The 25,721-nt window shown below is 43.1% G+C and overlaps 1 protein-coding gene, 2 long non-coding RNA genes and 2 other non-coding genes across 6 annotated transcripts; 4 read left to right on the top strand and 1 right to left on the bottom strand.

Moving 5' to 3' along the window:
- The first annotated feature begins 2,321 nt into the window (after positions 1–2,321).
- On the top strand, positions 2,322–6,068 carry LOC147415548 (uncharacterized). Its single transcript, XR_015183505.1, has 2 exons — positions 2,322–5,681; positions 5,832–6,068. It is a non-coding gene; the product is annotated as an uncharacterized LOC147415548 (long non-coding RNA).
- A 2,525-nt stretch (positions 6,069–8,593) lies between these two features.
- Positions 8,594–14,613, top strand: LOC147415545 (uncharacterized). 2 transcript variants are annotated; one of them, XR_015183496.1, is made up of 4 exons: positions 8,594–8,702; positions 9,517–9,622; positions 13,314–13,421; positions 14,558–14,613. It is a non-coding gene; the product is annotated as an uncharacterized LOC147415545 (long non-coding RNA). The 2 variants fall into 2 exon arrangements; XR_015183495.1 differs by having other exon boundaries at positions 14,555–14,613.
- On the top strand, positions 9,378–9,456 carry LOC147415547 (small nucleolar RNA SNORD87). The gene has a single exon (XR_015183517.1). It is a non-coding gene; the product is annotated as a small nucleolar RNA SNORD87 (small nucleolar RNA).
- LOC147415546 (small nucleolar RNA SNORD87) lies at positions 9,998–10,076 on the top strand. The gene has a single exon (XR_015183516.1). It is a non-coding gene; the product is annotated as a small nucleolar RNA SNORD87 (small nucleolar RNA).
- On the bottom strand, positions 11,443–21,918 carry MCMDC2 (minichromosome maintenance domain containing 2). The gene is made up of 14 exons (XM_009946438.2): positions 21,662–21,918; positions 21,444–21,574; positions 21,288–21,347; positions 20,770–20,968; positions 19,739–19,861; positions 19,499–19,606; positions 17,114–17,242; positions 16,359–16,590; positions 14,570–14,775; positions 14,081–14,247; positions 13,539–13,715; positions 12,843–12,985; positions 12,192–12,301; positions 11,443–11,700 (listed from the first exon to the last, which is right to left on the bottom strand). Exons 1-14 carry the CDS (start codon positions 21,873–21,875, stop codon positions 11,534–11,536), a joined length of 2,166 nt encoding a protein of 721 aa, XP_009944740.2. The 5' UTR covers positions 21,876–21,918; the 3' UTR covers positions 11,443–11,533.
- Between the last annotated feature and the right edge of the window lie 3,803 nt (positions 21,919–25,721).

Genomic DNA, 25,721 nt, shown 5'->3' with positions numbered 1-25,721 from the left:
TGCTTCACAGATTCTTAAGTGATACACCTGGAAGGGACAGAATTCAAGAAAGGAAAAAAAAAAAAAAAGACAACCCCCCCCAAGTTTTTGAAGGCTTCTTCCATTGAATATAATGGAAGATTTGAACAGCTTATTCGTGAAGTAAGCGTGAAAAATGGGTAGGAATAAGGGTTTAAAACATGGAAAGTTATGAGTGGATGGCATGGAGAAGCCATCTCTACTCAGACATTTACTACAATAAAGGTGGAGCGTTTACAATGCTCAGAAGACAGGCAAAGAAATGCAGCAGCAAACACCAGAGCTATGTTGTACCCACAAGGTTTGCGGAAATCGTGGCTGCATACGTGACAACACAGCATTTTATGGCTGCGTTAAAGGCCAGTAAGAATACACAGAACTACAACAGCAGTTCTTCACTTGAGAAAAACTCCCCATATATATGAGTTAGGTGTGGGGGATCTTGGCTGGACTGAGGCCCCTGAACAGGACGACTTTGACCTTGGGAGGATTCCAGTCTACCCGTGAGAGAACGGACAGAAGCAAGAGGAGCTGCAGCTGCAAGATAAGCAAGTCCTGAGAAAGTGTTGATTACAAGACAAGGCGTACATGTCCTTTTGGCAGAATGCGCGATCACGTGTGTGGAAATAAAACAGTATATAAGATGCAGCCGAACGTTCAATAAACAGCTTTTGCTCAAAATCATATTGGTTGGAAGGCAGAATCCGTCCTTGCACGACCACAGTCGGTGACCCCAATGTGATACAGATTAAGGAGGCTTGATCGCACATCGGAGGAAGGCAAGGGCCCGGTCAGGGGGGAGAAGACAATCTTCTCCTGGTGTCCAAGAGACAGGAAGTGTGCACACGAATCACCTGGGAAATTGCAGGTGGGTGACCGGGAAGAATAATCCCTCTAAGAGGGAGAAAAGGTTCGGGAGATCCTCCTCCTCCTCGAGAGATGTGAAGATTGATAAATAAACTGTGGCTAAATTGTTGCATTGGGGACAAAGACGGGGATTTTTCAAAACCCCTAACAACGTCTTTGAATCTGGAATATGGGCCAATATGGGTCAGGTCTTGTGGGACTCAGTCGGCACTGGAAGCAGCTAATCTCACTCCCATCTGGAGGCAGATTAAGACCGTTTTGGAGGATATTAAAACAGAAAAACTAGTAGTGCTTTTGGCGCAGCAGGCTTTGACCCCGAAAGCCGAGGCTCTTAATGAGTTGTGAGCGTATCCTGTGGATGCACAACGATTTTTCAGGGAGGAGAATTACGGAGTAATTCCTACTGCACCACCTTTACCGTCCATGCCTGCACCACCTTAACCGATCCGCCTGGGAAAGGTGCGGGGGATGCAACAAACAGACACTTAGATTTAGAAACAACTCAGTTCTCAGGAATGTGCTGCTTAACCAATCCGCCCGGGAAAGGGCAGCCAGAGGGGGGGGTGGGGGATGGGGGGGAAACGGAAAGCAGGAGTGGCCCTCCCGGACCATGATCCTGCTCAGAAATGGCAAGGGATAATAAGAGAAGCCATAATTGAGGGTCAGTTTGTTCCTAATGCTTTCCCAGTGATCACGCCGGATCCCGCTCGCCCTCAACATCGGCAGTGGGCTCCATTAGATTGGAAACTCGTTCGCAAGGCGCAAAAGTCAGTTCAACAGCGGGGTTTGCAAAATCCGTATGTACAAGCCATAGCTGATTCTATATTTTCGGGCAAGTTGTTGACACCCAGATTGAGAGACAGTTGCCAGACGGACCCCCTGGAGCACCCCCTCTCCGAGTACCCCTGACTCTACGGGACACTATCGCAACGAAAAACAACGCAGCCGGTGCTGGCGGGCGGCGCCGGCTCCCACAGCGTCTTCCTGGCGCGGCAGAGCGAGACGCCCCCGGAGAGGGCGTCCTCCCCTTCAGCTGCCAGGGCAAGGCGGCCCCGACCCCCGCGGCCCTGACACCGACGGCCTGGCCGAGCACCTCCCATAGCCCCCCCCCCGGCGAGGAGGAAGGAGCGGAAGGAACAACAGAGTGATGTACTGACTCCAACCCCCATTCCCTGTTCACCACCCTGCGCCGCTCGGGAAGAGGAGGGAGAGAAATCGGGACTAAAGTTAAGCCCGGGAAACAAGGGAGAGGTGGGGGGACAGGGGATCCCCGGCGTAACCCCTGGGGTCATCCCAACCCTTTACCCCCCCCCAAAAAAAAAAAAATCGCACTTCACATTAAAAAAAAAAAAAGAAAAAAAAAAGAAAAAAAAGGAAAAAAAAAAGAAAAAAGAGGAAAAAAAAGAGAAAAAAAAAGAAAAAAGAAGAAAAAAAAAGAGAAAAAAAAATTAAAAAGGGAACTGCATAAAAGATATAAAAGCCTTTGACAGATTTCTTGAAGTGCAATAAAGAATACCTGCTTAATAACACTGAGTTGTTATTGAGTTTTCTCAGATTCAGTTGGCAACCCAGATGCAACAATCTCTGTCCAGCTGCAGAAGCCGCTGAGGACAGGGACTCCCTAGGCGCGCCCCAGGACCTTTTCTCGGAGGGACTCCCTGACTCATCTGGCTCACTGCAGGGGCAGACAAGGACCATCTACGGAAAAAGGTATTCTTTCTGGTCTGGTTCAGGTATACCCTCTGGAAGGTGTCCGTAAAATGTAGGAGACGTCCTGTGATGGACTCTGTACATCTGGCAAGATAGTGCACAGCACTTGATCTGGAACGTACTCTGGTCTGGTTCTGTAATTTGCTCAGTGCTTGCACTGTGCACCGCATTGGCATTGATGTTAACGTGTATTCTGACCACCGGCATTGATATTTGACTATGTGAATTGGAACTTGTCTGACATATGTATGATATTGGATCTTAGTCTGCTTAATGCTATAGTTGCTGTTGTAGTAATCATAGTTGCAAGTGTCCTCGTATGTCTTTTGTGTGAGTGGTGTAAAGGAGCTCCTTGTGTGGTAGTGTAAAAACTGGTTATCTGTATTTGAATGCGTGAGTGAGACATAGTGTTATTGTTATCATTATATGGATGATATTTTGTTAGCCGCACCTTGTTTGCCACTTTTAGATGAAATAGAAAAGGACACGCGCAAATCACTAGAAAATTATGGATTGATCATGGCGCCTGAAAAGGTGCAGCGACAGCAGCCATGGTTGTATTTGGGAATGAAAGTGTTGGATCAAGTGGTGAGACCGCAACCTATTCGGTTAGAAGTGAATATAAAAACGCTGAATGACGTACAAAAGGTGGCAGGAATGATTAATTGGATTCGGCCCTATTTAGGGTTGACGTCCTCTAAATCACAGACACTTTTGGACCTTTTGAAGAGGGACACTGATATAGCTGCTCCTCAAAAATTAACACCTGAAGCGAAACAAGTGATTGAAGATGTAGAACAAGCAATTAGCAGAAGTCAAGTGTGGAGGATTGATTTGACTGTGGCTGTGCATGTTTTTGTGATGGTAGATGGAGTAACACCCTTTGCCATGATAGCACAATGGAATTCTGATTGGTCTGACCCATTACATGTGTTAGAATGGGCGTTTTTGCCTTTTAGACCAAGTAAGACAGCTCCTGGCATTTTTGAACTTTTGGCACAAATTATTATAAAAACACGAGCTCGATGTCGAGAATTGACAGGCAATGATCCTGAGAGAATAGTTATTCCTGTTCAAATGGAATTTTTTGAAGGGTGTTTTGCCAACAATTCAGCCTTACAAGCAGCGTTGGCAGGTTTTGAGGGGCAAATATCCTATCATCTCCCCTCTCACCCTCTTATAAAATTAGGCAGTCAAGTGTGATTTGAACAAAAACAGTTGAGCCAATCAGAACCAGTGGCTGGGCTCACCGTGTTTACGGATGGATAAGGAAAAACCGGAAAAGCTGCTGTTGTATGGTATGATGGCCAGCAGCGGCAGCAGCTGGTCGAACGCCAAGATGGGCCTCTACAAATTGTGGAACTCCGGGCCATGGTGATGGTTTTTCAAAATTTTGATGAGCCATTAAATATTGTCACTGACTCTGCATATGTTGCTGGTTTGGTATCATTGCTACAGCACACACTGGGGAGTCAGCGAAGAATGTTATTCGACATTGGCATTGTGCGGTTTTGGTTGCAGGTGTTCCGCAGAAAATTAAGACCAATAATGGCCCGGCATATAAATCTAACAAGGTGAAATTGTTTTTGTCTTTTTGGGGAATTCAACATGTGACCGGTATCCCTCATTTTCCCACAGGACAAGCTATCATGGAGCGTTCCCATGGCACCTTGAAGTGTATGCTCCAAAACCAAAAAGGGGGAATGCGGGGGGAAAGTCCGGAATCATGCCTTAATAAAGCCATATATGTCTTAAATTTTCTACAGGTAACAGATGATTCACCGCAGCCATCAATGCTGTGGCATTTTGGATCCCTGACACCTACCTCTGGGGTAACACCAGGGGTCAAGGTGCAAGTGAAGGATCTGGTTGCGGATCAAAGGTTCAGGAGTGGTTCATAACTGGGATGAATGGGTTCCATGTCTAAGCCAAGGTAACCTCAAACAACAGGAGATGGAACTGTTGCAATCTGTAAAAATGGATTATTGCGTATATTTTGATTATTCAGAGAAGAATCACACAATTGGATAATGTGTAAATTCTAGCTTGATTGTGTATGGAAATGATAGTTTTTGGTGTAATTATACATCAAAAAATGTTTCACGACCTAGTAACCGTCCACTTAGCCTACCCCTGAGTGATTCTATTTGTGGAGACAGAGTGTGGCTTGATATCCCCTCGTATCTCAAAGGAGGACCTTGTAGCTTGAACCATTTAACAGTATTGACACCTGATGATACCGTGATCCACAGTGCTTCTCGCAGATGACCACGCAATAGGCAAACTGTTCATGTCTATATAAACCCGTGCAAGGATAGCTTGAATTTCTAGGACCCTGACAAACCATACCCGCATCTATCTTTGCTCCCAGGGTGGCAACCGCTCAGGCACTAACTACTCTTAATACACTGGGGTGTTGGTTAGCAAAACAGAGTAATGTGACCTCAATGGCTAGAAGTGGACAGTTATTAGACGTAGAAGTGGACTGTTATTAGATGTAGATTTGGTTAGACATGCTACATTGTAAAATGGACCTCCCATAGATGTTTTATTGTTGGCACAAGAGCATGGGCGTGAAGATCTTGAAAGCATGTGTTGTACGAACTTGTCAGAGCACTTAGAGTCAGTTCATAAGAGTATTCAGCTGTTGAATGAAGGAGTGAAGAAACCTCAGGTTGATGACAGGTGGAGTTGGTTAAATAACCCTTTTAATGGCTGGGGATTGTCTGTTTGGGTTTAATCACTGATTAAGACTGGAATTTTGATATTGATTGTTGTGGTAGTTGTGTTATTGATGTTGCCATGTTTAATGTCCCTGATGCAAAGGGCCCTGCAGAAGGCGGCACAGGCAATTTCTGTAGCATAAATACAAAAGGGGGGAATTGTGGGGGATCTTGGCTGGACTGAGGCCCCTGAACAGGACAACTTTGACCTTGGGAGGATTCCAGTCTACCCGTGAGAGAACGGACAGAAGCAAGAGGAGCTGCAGCTGCAAGATAAGCAAGTCCTGAGAAAGTGTTGATTACAAGACAAGGCGTACATGTCCTTTTGGCAGAATGCGCAATCACGTGTACAGAAATAAAACAGTATGTAAGACACAGCCGAACGTTCAATAAACGGCTTTTGCTCGAAATCATATTGGTTGGAAGGCAAGAGTCTGTCCTTGCACGACCACAGTTGGGCATTTTTTTTTCTGCAACAGATTATTCTGCAAATTTTTATGTCTTTTCTTCCAGAGCCAAGACAGGAGGTTAGGCGACCCATCTCCTTCCACCAGTGCAAGAGCTCTTGTCTTCCAGAAATTGACACTGGAATCAAAACAGATCCTCTGAACCTGTTTGCTTCAAACCCGATGTTTGGCTCTAACGTCACATTCCTTAGGAACAGGTGGTATCCTTGTATACTGAAGTATAACAGTTTGGCATTTGGCACTGGAAATACGTGTTTAAGAATAAAATTCTAGAATGTTCACATATTGCTGTCAAAAGGAACCATTTTTCATGGTGTAACTTAAAGATCTGAGCAAACCTCAGCTGCTATCAGCACAGCTTTTCCCTCAGAGGGATGGGACAGGTGCATCTCACACGGCCACGTGCAAACAACCTGCCTGCGCAAAACCTGTGGCGTACAGACCTTTTCTTGCTTGCACACTGAACTGTAACTGCCATGCTGTGCCCTCCAGTTGTATACTGCCTTCTCTTAGCCCATACCCTATCCATCACTCCATTTTCCCTTGGAGACCTTTAGGACAAAGCGTTCATTGTGCTTGTGTCAGCTAAAGAATGATGAAGCACCAAAAAAATGGATTTTTCCATGGCTTTGACTTCCAAAAGACTGACTATTCAGTGAGAACAGAAGCATTTTGAGGTTGAAAACGCTGTGTTTTATTAAGAATACTATTATACGTAGGACACATCCGAAGAAAATGCTTCCATCCCAGGTAGCCGTTAACTTTCTTAACGCGCCTGGAATAAACTCAGTTTTCCCTGTGAAACCGCGACCCCATGACCTGTCCCACAGAGACTCGCCAGCTCCCACAGCCGCCCCGGCCCCGCCCGCCGCCCGCCACCTTTATGCGCCGGAGCCACCGCGGATCTTCCGATGCCCGCGCCACGTCTCGGTTCTCCTGCCCAACTCCCAGCCGTCACCGCAGCTGTTACCGCATTTCTGCCGGGCCGAGCCGGGCCGGGCCGGGCCGGACAAGCCGGGCCGCCCCTCGGGGCTCCCCGGGCCGGTGACGCGCGCCGCTCCAGCAGGACGCCAAGGCGCAGGGAGGCGAGTGCCACCCGCAGGCCTGGTGCTGGGGGCGCTGCGAGGACGGAGCCAGGGCGGGCGCCCAACCCCCCTCTCGCCACCAGCCTCCCAGATACTACTGCGGCCCCGGCCCCAGCAGCCCCGCCCGCGCGGGCGCATGCGCGCGCAGCCGTGTCCGTGGTCTCGACAGGCACCGCCCCGCCGGAAAGCGCCGCGGTGCTGCGCGCGTATTTAGCGGGGCCCCGTGCCAGGCTCGCTCCTTCTGCGCGCCCCGCGGCCCTGAGTACGGGAGCTGCCGCGCCGCGGGACCGAGCGGCCGCGCACCGGCCGGGTTTCGGGGGGTGTGTGTGTGTGTGGGGGGAGTCCCGGGCCGGCATGCTGCGGGCCCCGGCCTGCGGTGGTCGTGCTGCGGGAGACCCTTCTCGCGGGCGTTCGTCGGTGGGGCTGCCATGACGGCATGGGGCGCCCGAGCGGCTCCGCGGTAGCGCCGTGGCCTGGGAGCTGCCGCCCATCCGTGCCGCAGCCCCCGGCATCGGGGCGGCAGCTCCTGTTGCGGGTGGCTGATCCTTGCCGGAGGGCGCCAGGAGCTGCCGGACCGCCCGAGCTCGGACTTGCTGCTGCCGCATTGGCGCAGCGCCTCCGCGCGTCAGTTCTGGCACAGGCGCGTCCGGTCAGTAGCGTGGTTTCTTACTCTTTATCTGTTTTTCAGAGGAACTAGAACTGTTCCCCACAGTTTTAACGTAAGGAAGGCGGTTCTGGCCGTTCAAAGCGGTGACTACAATCCCGAGACCGGAAGGGGTGGCTTGCTGGCACTGTGTTCTGAGCAGCGTGAGCCATCCCTCGAGAGACGAGCGATTGCCATGCTGTTGTAACTGTCTTGTGTTTGGGCTGCCACGTGTGTGGCAGTGCACTAACGGCTGGCTTGGTGCGGGTGCCGGAGGCATTTGGCTCAAGCTGGCACTTGCTCGCCACCTGGGCTTCCCAGGGACCTACATGCGTCCTGTGAGGCTGAGACAGGCCTAATCAAGTATGTGCCACTGCTGGCAAGCCGTGGTGGCTGCTTTGCGTTATCTCTTGGTTCATCAGGTCTTCAAAGTAATGACAGGTCAGACACCCAAAGAGACTTGGTTTTGCTGATAAATCGCATTCATCAGCAAATGCATGTTCTAATTTGAAAGATAAATTACTTTTTTTTTCCTTTGGGAAATTTGGCAAGTGTTACATGGTGACCCTGACCGTGCCCTTTTTGGGTCATAAACACTGATCCAAAACAGTGGGTTCTGGCAGGGACAGGACCCCAGGGTCTCAGCAGTCTCTGCGGTAACGCTGGACTGCCAGGAGCACTGCGCAAGTGCTGACCTCAGCCCAGCCAGTGGGAAAACACGTCAGTAAGATCCCCAGAGTGCGGAACGTGAGCCAGGGTTAAAGGCTGTGCCCTGCCGGGGTGCTCCTCCCCAGCAGGGGCTGCTCGTTAGGGGCAGCAGAATAGACCTGCAGTGAGTTGGTTTTGTACTGGACCTTGTGTTGGGTAACATGGTCATGCCTCTGATGTTGGTCTTGGCCGACGCTGTCTGTAGCTTTCTCCCCAGCTACAGATAACGCCAGAGGTGAGGTTGCCTCGTAGGTCTATGTTTCTTTGACTGGCTTATGTTCCCCAAGGAAGTGCTGATGCTTTGCCACTCCTTCAGTTGTGGAGGTCTCCAAATCAGATGTCTGTTATTTCTTTTCATTGTTTAGGCAGCAAGTGACATTGAGATGAGTTTGTTACTGACTTTGGGAATCTTCAATCTGGACTTTGCCGTGCTCTCACCTTGCAAGCAGAAAGATGTCACAGGAATTCTGGAGCTATGGAAGTAATTATTTCTTACTGTACTTAAAAATGCTGAGGAAAGCCTCCTGAAATCTAGATCTAGAGGTCTGAAGCTGGTTTATGGCTTGTAAATTCTCTTGCGGATGAAGCAAGGAAGATTGTGATTGCGTGTAGGGTTAAGAGATTGAAATTCTAACAAAAGGTCTTGTGGCAGCGATAAAACCTCTAAGACTGGCTCCCCAGAACAAAGTGGGTGCAATTTGAGAATCCTGAAGGAATCAGAGGGGAGAGGTTTGTGGTAGTGCTAGAGAATCTACTTTTTACTTGGGGAGAGAAATAAGACTTCTGCTCAGAAGAGTTAATGGGTGCTAGTTGGCAGCGGGAGACTAAAGTGTTCAAATCACCATCCTTGCATCCCTGTATCAGCCTGTTGGAATACATTCAAAAGGGAAAGGTGCCTCTGGCAGTGAACTGCACCTCTGGAAAGGCACTTGGCAACTGGGGCTTGAAATGTAACACCAGGGAGGGACTGGCATGTCTGTGTGTGCCCAGAGAGAGCTTTTTGACTCATGTTCCTGGTGATACTGAATCCATTCTGTGCTTAACAGTTAAAAACAAGGTTCGGTGTGGATTTACAGAAGTGCATCTCTTGAGACAACAAGTCCCCTTGTGCTTGATACCTGGAAAAAATTACACCAGTTTTACTACTGGCAGGGAAGTTGGCACAGTGATGATGACTCTTTGCCGTTTACCCAGCTGAATTTTGTGATGAGCAAAGTTATATCTGATGTGCCAGCTAATTAGTAGGATTTTCCCAGTTTGATTTGCTGACTTCTGATTTATTTATTCTTTTAAAGGTGCTGTGACATCACGTGACCTTCTCAATTGTCTTTGAGCCTTCTGTATGCCCATGCAGCCAACAGCAGACTCCGTCCACTTCTGGAAGTGTGGGGGTTTAAGAAGGTGAGTCACCGTTTCGCTGTGGTGGTAGAGTATGCAGACTCCAGTACGCTGTGGGGCTAGCTGGGGAAGGCCTGTACTGGCCACGTTTGCAGTCTGGAGCTGTGCTGGCTTACATCAGCTGAAGGTGTGGCTCATTAGTCGAGGACGCTTCTGGACTACTGACTGACTTTGCTGTCCTTGACATGTGGGGCTGCTAGAAGTCTAATTTTTGCTTAAAACTTTGTGGGAGAAGCTGGGGAGGGGTAAGGATAAAAGGTTGTGCTGTTTTTGCAGGAAGCTTTTTTTCTAGGGATATACATTCGTTAATACATACAGCTTGTCAAAAATAGTGATTTATAAAGGAGTTCTATTTAAGTCTATTCTAGAAGTAATTTTGCTGGCAAAATGATGAAGTCTTTGCCGTTTACCCATCTGACTGTTTTTTGATGTGTATCTTGGAATCTGAAATGCCAGTAAAGTTAATAACTTTGTATAAGATTGATTAAGGGTACAGAAAACTGACTTGCTTATTTTGGAATTTTTTTTTTAGCTTGAAAACAGCAGCCTGAAATGTAGAGTGCTAATGTGCTTGGCAGTGCTTTCATGACCCTTCCTGCTCCTCAGAAATACTGCTTGATTCAATAGTCAGGCAGGGGAGCAGCTGTTTAGTGAAAATGTGTGAATAATCCTCAAATGAAGTTTAGGCGAGAGTCCCTCTAGGAAGGGAAGTGGCCTTGTGGATGCTTTCAGAACTTAGTATGAATATTTAAGCGTACTCAATAAATTGATCAAAATTGAATATATTGAGGGTTAAAACATGTGGGACAAACTAGTATTCTCTTGTCCAAATGCGAGTGTTTACAGTGTTAGTGGTGGCAGCTTTTCTGCTTATCTTCAGGGCGATGTGTGTATGAATAAAGTCTTGGATTTCTGTTTCTAGTGACTGTAGCTTTTTGTGGAGGCTGTGTGAGCAGAAGCACCATGATCCTGCTGGATGACATCCTGGGTAGGAGTCACACCAAGCCTTCAGTATTCAGCTTGTCCGGATTTGACAGGAAGTCTGTGCGATTTATCTGCTGCTTTTTTTTGATGTAAAACTTGCTCATTATTTCTGTCTACTGTATTCTTACCAGGAAGATAAAGACAGGGAAGTCTGTAGTTGGAGAAGCATACCGTATGCCAGACACCTCATCTTCTGACACACTATTCCTTACGCTTGTTTTTGCAGCGAGGTACAGTTGAACTCATTGAGCTGCCTACCTGCCAGGTCATCTAACAATATTTTTTGGTTTTTTGGTGGTGATCGGTTTGTGGGGTTTTTTTTTTCCCTTCAGCCTCCTCTATAAGGTAACATGGAAATACTGGATTTTTTGCAGATTGCAGGAGCACACGGGCATCCTGGTCTAATATTATGTTGCTGTAATGTAAAACTAAGACATAGAACTCAAGCAGTATTTTTATACATTTTAAAATTTCTAGAGCATGAGTAATTTAAGCCAGCTTACCCTAGGAAAATGGAGTTTTAATGTACTTGCCTTTCATTGGGCGATACACTGGAAAGAAGCAACAAGAAAAACAGCAGAGTTCCTGTAGGTGAGATGAAACACTGGATTCTAAACTCCTGGTTTAATTACTTAAGTAGTCATTAAAAACTCTTGCTTTACTCCTCACGTAACTGTGGATGAACAGTGGTAGCCAGGAATAGAAGTTCAGGTTCTGGCTTTGTTCTGAAGCCATGGCGTCCCAGGATGAAGACATCGCTCTTGCCTTCAAATGACGCTGTCACAAAACTTGTAATGAAACTTGTCAGCTATGTTTTATTCCTTAGCAATAAATTCCTTTACAAAAAGATGAAAAATTTTACTGGTTGTGTACTTCTAACTGCAGTGTCTCGAAAAGCTGAAGCTTTAGGCTTTACTTAGAGTGGAGTTTTCACTCTTCATTAGTGTTAACATGAGTTCCTGGGCCATATGCACCAATAAACTTTAGCAATTGATGGTGACACTGCATGAGGTAGTTGTCTCTCTGTTGCAAGGAGTTTTCATCACTGAGGTCAAATGGAAATACAGGATTTGGTGCTATGCACAATGCAGACTTGCCTGAGCAAAGAAGAAATCAAGACTTACACTAAAAGACTTAAACTTTTGCTTGAACTTGGAAGGAAAAAAAAGCTCTGACATGAATTACTTATTAATGCAATCTTGTGTGTTAGCCATTTTTAAGTGTTGCATCATAATACTTGTCTCTGCCAAATTTGTGACTGTGATGCTAGATAAGCAAAAAAACCCCAAAACAACCCTCACCCTCTGCTTCCTCAGGGAGGGAAGCCTGTCTGGACCAACGTTAAGGGGAGTGATGCCTCAAGCCAGCATAAAGGCTGGAGGCTTGGTGCTGGCCTGTGGCCTAACGGTGTACAGGCAGCGTGGAGACTGTGGGAAAGTCAGGCAGAAAAAGACTTTTCTGATACCAGTCTTCAACAGGGGAAATTCTGGACTTTAATTTGAAATTAATTAACTATTCTTGCGATCAATTCAAACTGACAAAATACAAAAACGATGTACCTAGCTAAAAACAGAGTTGCATTATTTACCGTGTTTTAGGGAAAGAGATGACTCAAGTAACAAGATGGCAATCAATGCATCTTCCTCGAGTACTTTCTGTCTTAAACTTAGTTTAGTATGAGCCTTAGACAGTGAAATCCTGAGAGATGAATATAAGCATGTCAGAAACAAAAAATACTGCAGACGTAAGCACAATGTGTGTTGCTCTGTTTCAGGCACTTCTGTAAATTGAGACTGACTACTGGGATGGGGTTTTTCCATACTTCAGCTGTGTAAACTTCCCACAAATGCCGTGCAGTTACACTTGTTACTGAAAGTACATATTACTACGCATGACTTGGCCTAAGAAAGCAGTACAATTTGGCATGTTAGCTATTGTTCATACTTTTTTTGCTTGCATAATACAAAGCTGTGATAATTTGAATCCCACTTGTTTTTGTAGGTAGATTTAATAGTGATCATTGTTTCTTAAATCACTAGGGTTTTGCTTGGCAAAACTTTCTGCAACATCAATATATAAAATAAATGGTGTTCATAAATGATAAGTAAGATTCTTTATGCTAGAACTTTTCAAAACTTAAGTCATGTCTAGATTTTCATTTAACGAGCTCTTGAGCAGGTTAGCAGAATTTCTTTTTGAAACATAAGATGTTTCCTTTACTATGAAAAGTAGGACGTACAGTGTTTTTAGCGCAGATGCTGATAATGTTGATCCATGAATAGAATCTCTTCTCACTCTGCGACTTGCAAGGTAGTAGCCCTGAATGAGGTTTTCTGCTTCTGAACTCAGTTCAACATGAAGATTCTTTGCAAACAAAATAAACTGGAGAGAGGGTAGGCATTTTAAATATTTAACTGGAAAATAAAGAACATATATTTTTTCACACCTTTTAACATACCAGTGGCATAGTAATATGGTTTGGACAATATAATCTACCAGTAGTTTTTATAAAGACAGCTGTGAGCATTCAGCTATGCCTAAGGACAGATCTCACTGTCTGTTAGAATCATCTGTTAATTACACTAGAGATGCTGACAGTTTATTTACAACAGGCTATTAATTTATACTGATGGTGAACTAGTCTGGTCAAAAGCAGGTACTGGAGATCTGTTCTCACGTGAATGTTAACCTTGTATTCTTTTTTTTTCAGAAACGATCAGACTGATTTATTACACTGGTGCTTTTAAAGAACTGAAGCTCATTTCACCAATGATCCTATTAGTGCTACTGGGAATATGGTGGGGCGAAAGGGCAGCAGGTGAGTGTTAACAGGTTTAAATAAGTAATCAGAGTGTGCGGAGACAACCTGATTCCAGGAGCAGTATGATATTCCCGCATGTAACGCCTGTCTAAATTATTGGGTAGTGTCTCTTACCTGTTCGTAATCCTGCGTTCTGAACTGCTGTGAGACTTTGTGCAGCATGGCTTCAGGATTAATGGCTTTTTTCAAGGTGTGATGTACCAGAGGGGAAGATAGCTGACATGAAGGAAACTCATTGTATATCAAAAGCCCAAAAACATCTACAAGGTTAGGTGGAATCAAACTCACGTCCTAAAGAGAAGACCCAGAGAAAGAAAATGACTTTATTTAGGCCTTTTGACTTGTAGAAACATTGCAGTTCAATACCTGTGTCTACTGAGTCCTGCAAGGTTATCCAATGAATTACCTACAGTATATACAGTAGAATTTTGGTTCAATAGTTCTTGTCAAAAGCTATTCTGAACAAAATAAATGATACCTACTTTTGGGAAAGCTAGCTCATTTTAGAAGGTACTTGATTTAACGTCACTTAAGTTGTGACATTTGGGGAATTACTAACAAATTTTATTGTTATCATTATTTTATAAGTTGAAACAACCATGAACACAAATGACTGCTATGTTACAGGTACTGCCATCACAAGGCTTGTACTTTACCATCTGTCCAATTAACAAGTTATCCTTTTGTGTATGTTTCCTTGAGGAAGAATCCACATTTACAAAAGACCAAAAATTGGTCTGAACTGAAACAGTAACTTGTTGGTCAGCCTCTTCTCCGTACTTCTTCCCAGGAATGAATACTGTTGTCATTCTGCTCTCTAGTGCTAGGACAGGACAAAATACATCAGTTACGTCAGTCTCATTTAACTATAAATCCTAGTCCCACCCACACTATCTGAAACCAGTCACAAGTATGCATTTCACTGAATTGTCATGATCAATGGATTTCTGTAGCATAGCCTATGTAGGAAACGTAACCTTACAGGGCCCTGGCTTGTTTGGCCTTGTTTCTTTACACAGACTTATCAAAAATAGCTTTCAGATTTTTTTGGCATTTGAGGGCCATAAGCTGGGGAATGAACCTAGCCATGAATTTGCATGTTTGTTTTGTTCTGTCGCCTCATTTGTTAGTAGGTGTGAGATTACCGGACTGTAGCAGTTCAAGTTTATCCTTTTTATATGAAGATAAGTCTCCGATGTAACAGATACCACCCTTAGCCAGGACAGTGCTGCAAGCTTGAATACTGGCACTTCCAGTTCCATGTTTATCTTTGGACACAGAAGGAAGAATTTCACTAGAAGGTGGGTGACGTATGCCACGAGGCAGGAGACATATGCTGTAATTCAGAAGCCTAGAGGATCAAATAATTCTGTCATGAATTGTTAAAGTATTGTTCAGTTTTTTGAAACTTAAACAACTTGATATAACGCTTGATATTTATATATATTAAGACTCACTTAGAAACAACAACAACAAAAACAATCTTAACATAAAATCAGTGTCAAACCAAAATGTTTGAAGTAACTTTGAATGCAAAGTCCAAGCCTTCTCTCCAACAGCTGCCCACAGGACTGTGTTTCTTACGGGTTTAACATGAGGCAAATTATAGCTTGTAATAGCAGTAATTTCAAGGAAGTCAAAGAAATCTCTAATTTACCCCTGTATTTCAACTTGTATTCCTATTCTAGAGAAACACTTCTAGGGATTAAAAGGGTAGAGGATTAGTAATCCTGGCCATCTGGGTAAAAGGAAAGGCTGGGAACTTCCAAGCTCTGTCTGACTGGGTTACCCCCCTGCCCCCCCCTTCTTTTTGAGAAAGAAGGTACAGAATTTTTTCATCCCCTGCACTATGTTCCTTGGCACAAAGAGGTTGCAAATGGTCTGTCTGGTTCCACAGTCAAAGGCTCCTAACAATTTTAAGATGTCAGAGCACGATTTATCCTTCTATTAATAACTGGGAGAAAAGGAATTAAAATTACTAAGTATTACTAAATAGACTATCATACCAATAGAACCATGATGTATGAAATGCCTGCTTTGACAGGCTACTGACAAAATACTCTGTACACAGGCAAGACAGTCCTGACTATGACTTACAGTGTGCAACTGTTTCAATGTTAACCAGATGTTTTGATTCTTAAAACACTCTGGGATCCTATGATTTCTCTTATGCAGTCTCACCCTTAACCTGGGGAAGGAAATCCTGCAGCCTTGAAATAGAACTCATTTCTACAGCTAAATTTTGAAATGGTTAAAGTATTTTTTCCACAACAAAAAATACTAATGAATTTGTTGAACTCTTAAATGAAAATAAAATTCATGCCACTTTCAAAGATGTTTTTCAAAAAGAAAAATGAAGCCCAGTTTTGAGTTCGGGAAGGAGAAAGTACTTTTGTTTAAATTAATGCAAATTTAAAGCTGAGCATATCGTACTTTTTCTGCAGCGTATGTGAAATTGTGTTAAGAGTTTATAGTCGTGTGAAGGGGTAAATACATAAAATGCAGAAATAAATGTATCTATTTGCACACTGCTTATCAACTGAAAATGCTGATAGCTGGGAAGTCGAGATGGAAAGGCTTAAAGTGACATGATTTGAAAAGCAGCGCCCTTTGCTTTTGTCATTACCAGCTTCTGGGACAGCCTTCAGTTTTGATTTTAGAAGAAGGTTGTGTTTTGAGCTCTGCTAAACAGGGCTAATCACTACAAGAGTGTTAAGGAGTTTTATTATTAGGGAAGCTCTGATCTAGATTTATCACTTGAAATAAATAAAAATGTCTCAGGGATAAAAATTTGGTATTTTTACTAAGTTGGAGCCCTGTATGTTCTTTTAGAATACAGTCTGTAGCTTTTCATGTAAGACCAATCCTATTATCTTTAAAAATACTCATGTTTGTCATTCTAGTGTGTGTGAAAAAAATAAGGAATCTCTTTACCTATCGATTATTAGTGTGTCGCTTGTCACAATCAACAGATCTAGATAATCTGCATTTTCTTTTTCACACGTCTGTACTAGACTCAGCAATATTGTGAGCTTAAGAGTATTGTAAGTGCCTGGTGGAACAACTTGAGAAGCAAAGATATTGGCAAGAATGGCAGTAAACCTCCAGCATGACCTCGAAGTCAGTGAGAGCAGATACTTAAAATTGTCACCAATAAAAGAAGGACCTAATGAAAACAAAGCAGAGGTTAACAAACAATAAGAGCTATGCAGATATGATAGAACAAATCACCATTCCAGTCTTGATACAAATCTTCCAGAGAATGATTATGTTTATGTATTAAGCACAAATTCAGAATATAAACATCTGGCAATTTTACTGCTAAAAAGGTAGCAGACATGATCTGCTAAAACTGATGGAATAAGAAAGGAATAACAAACTGAAGTATCAGGTTCACTCAATGTGTGATTTCAAAGTACCTTCCAATTGATAAGAGAAGTTAGAAAGAGGAGTTGGAAAGAACTGAAGAACTGCAGTAAATAATGATGTAGTTTCCCAACGCATGGGAAGTGGGCAACAGGATCTATTCTCCAATAACAGTAAGCATGCATTGCAGGCTGTCAGGGGAAAGGCCCAGACTGGTTTTGTAGTCTGGACCTCCAGATAGCAGAAAACTATACCAATTCTCAAGATTTTGTTCTAGAAGGTTTTCCAACTTTTAAAGTCCATTTTCAATGGAACTTTCTTACCATTTGGTTTACAGAGCTGTACACTATTGACTTCTATACATGCTGTGGCTTGTAAGCCATTTTGCACACAAGCTGGAATTCCTATAATCTTGTAGTGGTTTCCTATTTTCATTTGATTGGCCAGTTCATCTAGAAATTAAAAAAAGGTGGTGGTGGTGAGAGGAACCTGCAGATGTTCTAGGGCATAAAAACAGTTTTAAAGACATGGTCAGAAAACTTTTCTTCACACTCTGAATGGTTCAATTTTATGATTTAATTGCAGAAAACAACAGTTGATGCCAGCTTCACCATAATGGACTAGAATAAAATTAAGCATACAATTCTAATTAATTAGTGCAAAAGGTAAGGAAGGCACTGGGTGAGGAAAAGTAGATTCCTGATAAAGAAAGTGGATGATGCGCTTTTAGTTCTGCACAGAAAATAAAATGGACAGTTGTTTGCAAGTATGCGTTCCTGCTTTGAAACTTGTGGTGACACAATTACCTGTTACTGTCCCATAAAATGTCAGAGAAAAAAAAAACACAATGAAAAGGCGATCCAAACTAAAGAGATTTGAAAAAGCTGCACAAATAGCTTTGGGAACTTTCCTATTTCTGTGCATCTAACACCACCCCCCTCCAAAAAAAATCACATTTACTTTTTGGAAATGGGAGTTTAAGAGTATTGTAACCAAATATGAATCTCAGCTGTGAGACCCTGTCTAACATTATTGATCACTGAAGCCAGTGGAAATTTAAAGCATGCATAACTCGCATATCTCACATGTAGATTGTTTTAGAATTTTATTATTTCAGTATTCTTAGTCGTATTATTATTATTATTTTCTATTTAGTTTTCTGCAAATGAACTATAGAATTCCATAGACTTTTGGAATGGTGGGTTGGGTTTTTTTGAAGATAATTAATGGAAGTATGTTGATGAGTTGTAATTTGAGTTGGATATTCACATGAGAAATCATTTCATGTTTGCAGTGGAGGGTGGTGGTAGTAGAAGCCAAAAATCCTGAAGGAATGCAGAAAACAGCCAAATTGAAGAAGGATGTTAAAAATACCTGAAGTTAGTACAAAACAGTATGACCAAATGAAGTAGAAAGGAGGAAAACCAGGCTACAGTTAGAATGCAATATGGCAGTATTGGCCAGGGGATTTTATTTAAATGAAGGTATAAAAGCAAACACAACAATTTGGCCATGTGCACTCTTCAGTTACCTGCATATACTGTTATACTATACCTAGCCAATTTTATGTATTTTTATGCAACATAAGGAATTGGCTGGACTGCAACGTGGTCAACAGCTCAATGTTCAAGTGGAGGCCAGTGATGAGCAGTGTTCCTCAGGGGTCAGTATTGGGACCTGTGCTGTTTAACATCCTTGTCAATGACATGGACAGTGGGATGAGCGCATCCTCAGCAGGTCTGCTGATGACACCAAGCTGCGTGGGGCGGTCAACATGCTGGAGGGAAGGGAGCCCATCCAGAGGGACCTGGACAGGCTGGAGAGGTGGGGCCATGTGAACATGAAGGTCTACAAGGCCAAGTGCAAGGTCCTACACCTGGGTTGGGGCAATCCCAAGCACAGACACAGGCTGGGCAGTAGGTGGATCGGAAGCAGCCCTGCTGAGAAGGACTTGGGTGTGCTGGTGGATGAAAAACTGAATATGACCTGGGAATGTGCACTTGCAGCCCAGAAAGCCAGTCACATCCTGGGCTGCATCAAAAGTAGCGTGGCCAGCAGGTTGATGGAGGGAATTCCCATCTTGTCCAGTCTGGTGACATGCCACCTGCAGTGCTGCATCCAGCTATGGGGCCCCCAGCAGAAGACACACATGGACCTGCAGGTCCAGAAGATGCCCAGGGGGAGGGAGCACCTCCCCTGTAAGGACAGGCTGAGACTGTTGGGGTTGTTCAGCCTGGAGAAGAGAAGGTTCCAGGGAGGCCTTACAGTGTCCTTCCAGCACTTAAAGGGGGCTACAGGAAAGGTGGGGAGGGACTCTTGATGAGCGAGTGCAGTGATAGGACAAGGGGTAACAGTTTCAAACTGAAAGATGGGAGATTTAGATCAGGTATTAGGAAGAATTTTTTCACTGTGAGGGTGGTGAGGCACTGGCACAGGTTGCCCACCGAAGCTGTGGCTGCCCCCTTCCTGGGAGTGTTCAAGGCCAGGCTGGATGGGGCTTGGAGCAACCTGGTCTAGTGGAAGGTGTCCCTGCCCATGGCAGGGGGGTTGGAACTGGATGGTCTTTAATGTCCCTTTCTATGATTCTATGAATATAAATTATGACTTTCACCATTTTATGCAGTGAAATGGACCTATAAGGAAAATGCAAGGGATTATTACAGTTCAATTCTAAAATATTTTTGACAAGACTCCAAAATTCAGCTTACCTCTCAAGAAAACTGTAAATGTCTGAATCCTAAAATGTGATTTATCACTGGAATATCCTTTCAAAGCATTAAGAACTTTTGCATCTATCATTTCAACTATTTGTTTATCTTTCAAAATAAAGGCAAAGAAAAGGTTAGTTCTCTAGAAAAAAGTACAGGCTTTTTCCATTTAACTGTTTTGTTTACTTATTGTGTAACAGAAGTTTTAAAGCTCTAAAAATAAAACTGCATAGATCCTACCGCCAAGTACTCTAAATTTCATGTCTTCTTGCAGTGGCGAAGAACACAGACTACACACAAAATCATTCCTCACTGTGGCAGATTCTGTAGCTCCAGGCAGATGCACTCTTATGTACTTGAACCCTAGGGAAAAGAAAAGTACCAAACATGTGAAAGGAGGGCATGGCTTTAATTTTAAATTTCCCATTAAGAATAGAAGTGATTAAAATACTGGACAGTGAAATTTGAAATTTATCATGTGTTTCATCAGATGAGCATATATCTACCATGCTTCCACTAAAATGATCTGTAGAATTCATTACAGGTCGACCAGAAGATGGCAGAATTTCCTACTGCACATTTCCAAGCAGAACACTTGGCCTGGCTTCCTGAGCAGCAGGAGCTTCTGCCTGGTGTGGAAATGACATGGGATATGGAGGTACATGCCCTCATAAAGATACCATTGTGATTTATTCTGCAGTCTCCTAACTTTGGGATTTTGCGTCTCTTTTATAATTTATGGTCTCTGTTACAGGAAGAAGCAAACAAAACAGCCTTAAAGTTACTTAAGGCCTAATCTGGCAAGGATGTAAACAGTTCAGAAATACTAATACTCACAGAAGTAGTTCCACAGAAGTTAGCTACTCATTAAAGCAAACTTGTTCTATGCTAGAAGCTTTTGCCAGTTACTTAAGCACACTGTTCTGCGGTATTTTTATGTAAGCAGAAAAACAGTTTCCATGAAAAAGAAAAGTTTTCTACTAGTTTATGGGTTTTTTCTTTCAGATAATTTATTAAATTATATCGGCAACATATCTTTTCTTATATAAACTATCTTCAGCATTAGGAAAAGGGATTGCTGGCATAGCTGTGCTCCCAAAACATTTAATAACACTGAGCAACCACTGGCTTTCAATTACTAAAAATCATGCTGTGTTCATTTCAAAAATGTCTGCATAGGAAAATGCATTTTTCATGCTAGATTTTTAATCTCTTAAGTTATCAAAATTATTAAAAAGCTTTTTAAATAGTACTGATTTTTTTTTCACTACCTTCAGAAAATGGACAGGTTTCCTCAGTACAAAGAAATCTTGCTCCTTGTGTGTATTTTGTTACAGTTCCCATTGCAATTGCTATTCCTTCAGACATATAAAATCTTTGAGGAGATGTGTAATTAAAGGGAAACGTAGAAAGACTCAGAACATAACTTGGTAAAGGTGGCAAATGTGTTGGTTCCAGCAGTATACTAATCTACCAAGAGACACAATACATTAATACTGTAAAAATACTTTTTATTTAAAACTGCTTTACTTACACACAATGTGATATATAGCTATTAGAAAAAAATTTAGAAACACATGAAGTGGAAGAGTAATTAGGTTTCATATTAATTATCTCTGAATTCTTGGAATATGGTTGGGTGAGACTTCCAGCTATTTTTAATTACAAATAATACTACAACCAAAGGGAAAAAGAAAACTGAAAAGTTAATACAAAAATAGTATTTGTTAATACATCACCATACTTAAAAGATTTCAGATCTAAATGGAGGAAAACAATGCAGCCTCACCTGGGCCTCTGTCTCCAATTGTTCAATTAACGATAATGTTTTAATAGCTATAAAACATACCTGTGATTGAAAAATAACTTTGTTTTAGAAAAGTAAATCCGGTTAAAGTATAGAAGATGTACTTTTGTCTACTCTTGTCTATAAATATATACTTACTGACTGAAAAATTTGTGCAGCTTGTATGGGATTATGAAGAATGTAGTTTCCAAGAGTTGCATCTAATTCAGCAATATCAGAAGGATTTATTGAAATAATGAAACGATAAACAGCGTAACTTTGTTTTGAGTCTGTAGGGGCAAAAAGTACCTTAATAAAAATAACACAATTTGTGTAACATTACATATCACCTCAACAGAATATCTATTGAGTATTACCATTATATTTTTTGCAGTCGTGCATGAATTTCTGAAGGCCACCACTTCTGTCAAGGTAAACAAGGGCAATTTCCCTCATTTTCTGTATTTCATGATGCATCTTCCAAGAAAGATCGTTGCACTGTTTATCAAAATGTTGGAATAAACTGTAAAGAAGTGACGTTAGAACTGGCCATGCTATGATAATAGTAAAGGTATGTATTAACAAAGCCATACAAAATTAAAAGTCTGTTTTTCAAACTATGTAATTCTTTAAGGATTTTTAAAATACCACTATTCAACTGAAAGTTCTTCTAATGGCTGAAGCATACTACATTTCCAAAGTAAAGTAAATTCCTGAAGAATGCTCCAGTATTTTCTCAGTGAATTATTTCACTGCTCAATTGCCTAACCCATGAAATTAAAGCTTGCATTTCATTTAACCTCCCCTATATATTTTATAGGCATAATCAGCCTACGAAAAGCAAGATGTAAATATCCCCCTTATCTGAGAAGTCTGTCAGAGCTGTTAAAAGTGTGAAACTGGGCAACATCTTTTCCCCTTTTTAAATATCACTTTCCTACTCAGCTGTTATGTCCTGTAGCACCCACTTAAGGTGCTGACCTTGCAAACGCTTATTGCCATCCATGTACACAGAAGATCAATTCTGATTCCCATAGACAAAACTTCCACAACGACAGTTCTGGTTTGGAGGCTGACCATACTCTTTAGCGTTGTTTCCATTGTGTATTAGCCATACCTCTGCATTTCTTTTAAGTAAAATCTCCACGAAGCACTACTTTGCTGAATTTAGAGAATTACTAAGGCCAAAATACAGTATTTTGTATATACATAGCTGTTTTACGGTCTTACAGATTTTCTTCTACAAAGTGTCCTTTGTCCTCTCTGTAGATGACCAATATGAAACGCCACTTAAATCTTCAAAAATAGATTTAGCTGCCTAGTAAAGGACAAGACACAGAATTATTGGGCTGACGAGGAAGCGAAGCTCACAGCTTATGAAAGAGCCTCTGTAGGAGTTCACAGAACTGGGTTTGGGAGGACAAGCACAGCAACATCTGAGAGAAGAGCAACTGGATACCAGTGCAACACTAGTGTGGCAGCAGTGTAAACCCTGTCGTCAGAGAACTGTATGCTGTGGGCTGGTAGCAGTGTTTAGTGGCCTGAAGTATCACATTTTAAGGACAAGTTGAAAGATAATTTATAGTAGGGATTTTATTTATTTTTTTTTTAAGTTTCTTCAGGATCACTCCTACATGATTACTGCTCCATCCCTTGAAATCTTCAGCAAGAAGGGATGAAAGAAATGCAGACACACACACACACACAGACTCACTGTTATCACCCAGGAGCCTGTGTTCCCCGGACTAGAAGGAAAGGTCACCAAACACCACTAGGAAGGAGTAAGCTATGGCCCAGGTCATTGTGCACTAAACACAGTCATCGCCTAAGCTTCAAAAAATAGTCTGACCAGTCCCACCGCCGGGGTGGCCATGTCCATCAATATCCCCCCCAACCAGCTAACCCCCCTCAGCTGCGCTCCAGTGTGTGACACGGGCACGATGCCCAAAGCCACTCCCCGGCTGCAAGCTCCCGCCATCAGCACCCCTTCCTCACAAAGCCCAGCGGCGCTCTCTCCGAAGTGTTCTCCAGGCTTCCTACGCCCCCGTCCTCAGCACTGCTGTGCCGGCAGCCATGGGCTGTGAGGGCGACCGGTAAGGAGGCGGTAGCTAGGCCTCGGCAGCCGCGGGAGGGGGCTACCGGTGCCGCTCCCTCAGCCGGCACCCGCCACCGCCCGTTGGCGGGCTCGGGGACAGCCGTGAGCCAGCGGCACCGCGGGGCCTCGGCGGGAAAGGCTCTGGCGCCCCAGCGGGCTTAGCTTCTCGGACACGCCACTACCAGGCCCCGAAGGGTAGCACCAGCACTAAACCAACTCATTTTTCCCCCCGAGCCAAGAACAAACCCAACCCCACCCCTTACCCACAGCCACACAAGCACATTAGCCACCACCTCTTACAGATGGCTGCCCTATTAAGCGCACAGCTCCTGCGGCGTGCACTGCCTTCACTTTACTGCAGCCACAGTCCTAGGCAGGTCACTCTAAAAGGGGTCGTGCACTGACAGCATAGTTAAATACTAAAAGACAACATAGTTGTAAAACCATTTTCTCTCTTTCATTAATAACTACTGCATATTTAACTGCTGGCTTTAGCATGCCAGCTGTCTGCAAACTTACCTCCCAGGACTGCACCTCTGAACTCTTTCTGTTGTATTTCAGTTCATGTTTTTACAACTACCACACCTTTCATTCAGTCCACCTTCCTGTTGTCTCTCTCCCCCTCGCTCCTCCCAGGCCAAAAGACCAGAGAGCACAAAGGCAGAACGGTCCCTTTGCTTCCACAGCGCCAGTAGAGATGGTCTGCTCAAGGGGTTCAGATGCACCTCTCTGGGAGGGGAAGATCAATCTCTTTTTGCTATGGACAGGCAAAATCCCCTGCATTAGTCACATTACGTACCTGCCAGAACAGGGAGTACCACAGGTGGTTCCTGCGTAGGTCATTGGACAAGTGATTAACACATTCACACTTCGCCAAAACGGCAGAGCCTGCTGAAGGAAAAAGCTTAATCAATTAGTAAGCTTCATTCTCAGAAATAACTTCAACTATCACTGCCATATTTTTTTTTTTTGGTAAATAAAAAAGGAAACAACCCCCAAATTTGTGACCAAAAAACAACACAACAAAAACCCAAAACTACTCACCCAGTCAGGCAGCTAGGTATAGACATCTTGGAAATACAAGACAAAGAAACTAAAAGGGGTGCTAGCTCCCACAGCAACAACTTCTGAAGCATCCCCCTTTCCTTCCCAACTCTCTATGGTACTGTACTTCCTTGCCATGAAGAGAAGCTACAGTAGCCCACAATAATTTCAGTATACAGAGTAAATATTCAGTGAGAATGGATACTTCCTTTCTTACCACGAATTTCTGCTTTCCAGTCCATCAGAAAGTTTTTTTTAAAAAAAGGTGGGTGTGTGTGGGGAGCAGGGAGTGTAAGGCTGTTGCTTCCAAAGGACTGTAACTGCAAGAACAGGATTCGTGTAGCTGTTGGTTGTCCTGAACAGCTGCATAGCTATAGCCAAGCCTCTCAAAATTTCACAGAGCAGCACTATGGAAAATGAGCGCCAAGGCACCACTCCGCTGCTACAAATGACACAGTTCCTTCCTCCCTTCCGTGCCAATGTCAATTCTTCCTTCACCTAGCCACTCCTCCCAACACCTCAGTAACAACTGCTCAGTGTCACTGAAGTACTATGCAGGAGACAGTGCTAGAGCCTGGAGATAAGCAAGGGATCCTGTTTTACCTTCCGCTTGTCTGATGTTTTGTTGTTGACACAACATGAATTTCAAAAGAATTATGATTTGATACATTCTTTTCCCTAATCTTTTCAACGTTTAACTGATCTTGACGCAATATAGATAGCATTTCTCTTACCCAGTTCTTATTTTGTCAAAAATGAGATGATTTAGGTATTGAAATTTAGCTATCATTTAACTCTGGCTACTTATCAGTGTCTTACCAGACTTTTCTCAAATCAAGGCATTTTACTGAATGTATTTATGAACAATAAATAAATAAATAAATAAAAGCACAAAGCATTTTTGAAGTAACACACAAAAATAAGTTGTTATTTACAAGTAATATATATAATAAAACTACAACCGTGATATGCCTTTAGACACTGTAACTGCAGTCAACTTTTGCATTGTTTAAAAAAATTTCCTTAAACAGAAATTGTTCAGAATTATCAGTTTGTCCATACATATGTATGCTATGAGAAATACAATAGCTTTTCACATTTTTAAAGTTACCAGCGTAATTTACATTCCCCCCCCAATATCAAGTGAAGATTTAAAAATGGTGCAAACAGGAATGCAAAGACAAGTAGCTATGAAAGTTGAAATACAATCAATTTGGAACATGTTAGTGTTTCAAACTACAAATCCGTGAGAAAAATCCCCAATATTTGGCATGACCCCCTCACCACCCACCCCCAAA

This window comes from Leptosomus discolor, chromosome 5, assembly GCF_034619465.1.
Source record: "Leptosomus discolor isolate bLepDis1 chromosome 5, bLepDis1.hap2, whole genome shotgun sequence".
NCBI classification, from domain to species: domain Eukaryota; kingdom Metazoa; phylum Chordata; class Aves; order Leptosomiformes; family Leptosomidae; genus Leptosomus; species Leptosomus discolor.
The sequence above is the reverse complement of the archived record's forward strand: the minus strand, read 5'-3'. Positions and strand labels throughout refer to the sequence as shown.

Bases quoted from the DNA above. Each gene is read 5' to 3' on its own strand.
- MCMDC2 (XM_009946438.2), bottom strand. From the start codon at position 21,875: ATGGCTTTGTTAATACATACCTTTACTATTATCATAGCATGGCCAGTT. The intron at 20,969-21,287 runs GTGAGGCTGCAT...GTCTCTTGGTAG, and splicing joins AATTGGAGACAGAGGCCCAG to ATTAGTATACTGCTGGAACC. The intron at 17,243-19,498 runs GTAAGCTGAATT...TTTAATTTCTAG, and splicing joins ATTTACAGTTTTCTTGAGAG to ATGAACTGGCCAATCAAATG.